The sequence below is a fragment of the Megalops cyprinoides genome, chromosome 21 (genome assembly GCF_013368585.1).
Source record: "Megalops cyprinoides isolate fMegCyp1 chromosome 21, fMegCyp1.pri, whole genome shotgun sequence".
Taxonomy (NCBI): domain Eukaryota; kingdom Metazoa; phylum Chordata; class Actinopteri; order Elopiformes; family Megalopidae; genus Megalops; species Megalops cyprinoides.
The window spans coordinates 355001-357500 of NC_050603.1; the positions used below are offsets into that span (position 1 = coordinate 355001).

A 2500-nucleotide genomic window follows, 5' to 3' on the forward strand; every position below is an offset into this window, starting at 1 on the left:
CGGTTCTACCCGGGTTTCCGGCAGCACCCGCTGTATGTGCGCATGCTGGCTGAGCTGGACATGCTGAAGGAGCCCAGCTACCGCGGCTCCGACGACGGAGACGCAGGTGAGTCTGTCTGCAGTCCGTCTGCAGGTGAGTCTGTCTGCAGGAGAGTCTGTCTGCAGTCTGTCTGCAGGAGAGTCTGTCTGCAGTCTGTCTGCAGGTGAGTCTGTCTGCAGTTCGTCTGCAGTCTGTCTGCAGGTGAGTCCGTCTGCGGGCGAGTCTGTCTGCAGTCCGTCTGCAGGTGAGTCTGTCTGCAGTCTGTCTGCAGGTGAGTCTGTCTGCAGTTCGTCTGCAGTCTGTCTGCAGGTGAGTCTGTCTGCAGGTGAGTCTGTCTGCAGGAGAGTCTTTCTGCAGTTCGTCTGCAGTCTGTCTGCAGGTGAGTCTGTCTGCAGGTGAGTCTGTCTGCAGGAGAGTCTTTCTGCAGTTCGTCTGCAGTCTGTCTGCAGGTGAGTCTGTCTGCAGGTGAGTCTGTCTGCAGGTGAGTCTGTCTCCAGTTTGTCTGCAGTCTGTCTGCTGGTGAGTCTGTCTGCAGTCGAGGCTTCTGGAGACTTTGGCTTATTGTGATGTTTATTTTCTATCTGTTTTCCCTCACAGAGTCTTTCAACGGGTCTCCAACAGGAAGCATAAATTTGGTAGGTGCCTCTGGAGGAACCCAGCAGATCCTCCAAACGGTCCTCACTGAGTGAGACAGGGAGAGAGAGAGAGGGAGAGGGAGAGAGAGAGAGAGAGAGAGAGAGGGGGGGAGAGAGAGAGAGAGAGAGAGAGGGTTTGTGGGTACTGTGTACAAGATGCAGTGTGTCTTTCTTTGCCCGCAGTCCCTGGACGACCTCTCCAACGCCAGCACTGATGAGATGCAGCTGAGCGCCTTCATCTCTGACACTGGTATGTCTGGCTGGGTAGTGGGCTGTTTGTGGCTGTGGCAGTGGGTGTTTATGGGTGTGGTAGTGATTGTGGTGGGTTGTTTATGGGTGTGGTAGTGATTGTGGTGGGTGTGGTAGTGATTGTGGTGGGTTGTTTATGGGTGTGGTAGTGGTTGTGGTGGGTTGTTTATGGGTGTGGTAGTGGTTGTGGTGGGTGTGGTAGTGGTTGTGGTGGGTGTGGTAGTGATTGTGGTGGGTTGTTTATGGGTTTGGTAGTGATTGTGGTGGGTGTGGTAGTGGTTGTGGTGGGTGTGGTAGTGATTGTGGTGGGTTGTTTATGGGTGTGGTAGTGGTTGTGGTGGGTTGTTTATGGGTGTGGTAGTGGTTGTGGTGGGTGTGGTAGTGATTGTGGTGGGTTGTTTATGGGTGTGGTAGTGGTTGTGGTGGGTTGTTTATGGGTGTGGTAGTGGTTGTGGTGGGTGTGGTAGTGATTGTGGTGGGTTGTTTATGGGTGTGGTTGTGATTGTGGTGGGTTGTTTATGGGTGTGGTAGTGGTTGTGGTGGGTGTGGTAGTGATTGTGGTGGGTTGTTTATGGGTGTGGTAGTGATTGTGGTGGGTGTGGTAGTCTGCCTCAGTATCGCTGTGCTCCTGCCATTCTCTCCCTCTCTCAGAGTTCATCATCACTGCTTCATCATTCCATCATCTTCACTTTTACTTTCTTCTTCCCTCCTTTCACATTCCCCCTTTCCTCACCGTGTCACTGGCGCACCTGCTCTGTCGCCGTTTCTCCTTCCCTCTCCCTCTCTTTCTCTCCATCTCTCCATCTCTCTCCTTCCCTCTCCCTCTCTCTCTCTCTCCATCTCTCTGTCTCTCTCCTTCCCTCTCTCTCTCTCTCCATCTCTCTCTCTCCCTCTCCCTCTGTGCTTGGTAGTTGATGCTTACGTACCACCCCCCCTTGTGGCAGGTGTGTGTAATGACCATGGGAAGACGTATGCACTCTACGCCATCACCGTGTTCCGGAAGAATCCGGACGGCAGCGAGGACTGCTGGAAGACCTACCGTCGCTATAGCGACTTCCACGACTTCCACATGCGTATCACAGAGCAGGTGAGTTTGGACCCGGGTCAGAGCCTGAGCGTGCACACCGCACACCAGCCAGTCCGAACTGAGTCTGAAACGCTGAGCCTGAAATGCTGAGTCTGAAACGCTGAAACGCTGAGCCTGAAACGCTGAGCCTGAAACGCTGAGCCTGAAACGCTGAGCCTGAAATGCTGAAACGCTGAGCCTGAAACGCTGAGCCTGAAATGCTGAAACGCTGAGCCTGAAACGCTGAGCCTGAAACGCTGAGCCTGAAACGCTGAAACGCTGAGCCTGAAACGCTGAGCCTGAAACGCTGAAACGCTGAGCCTGAAACGCTGAGCCTGAAACGCTGAGCCTGAAACGCTGAGTCTGAAACGCTGAGCCTGAAACGCTGAGTCTGAAACGTAGCCCTTTCAATTCAGGCAGAGGGTCGTTCTGCAGTGATTGGTGCAGAGGGTCGTTCGCAGTGATTGGTGCAGAGGGTCGTTTCGCAGTGATTGGATCACAGGGTCGTTT

At 54.0% G+C, this 2500-nt stretch overlaps 1 protein-coding gene across 1 annotated transcript in view; it reads left to right on the top strand.

Annotated features, from left to right (window-relative positions):
* LOC118796526 (sorting nexin-13-like) overlaps positions 1-2500 on the top strand; it is a 21862-nt gene that overhangs the window by 14601 nt on the left and 4761 nt on the right. Inside the window, exons 15-18 of the mRNA XM_036555465.1 lie at positions 1-106; positions 638-675; positions 859-925; positions 1869-2011. The exon at positions 1-106 is cut by the window's left edge and continues 27 nt beyond it. Of these exons, the coding sequence (XP_036411358.1) occupies positions 1-106; positions 638-675; positions 859-925; positions 1869-2011 (354 nt within the window). The remainder of the gene's footprint in view (positions 107-637; positions 676-858; positions 926-1868; positions 2012-2500) is intronic.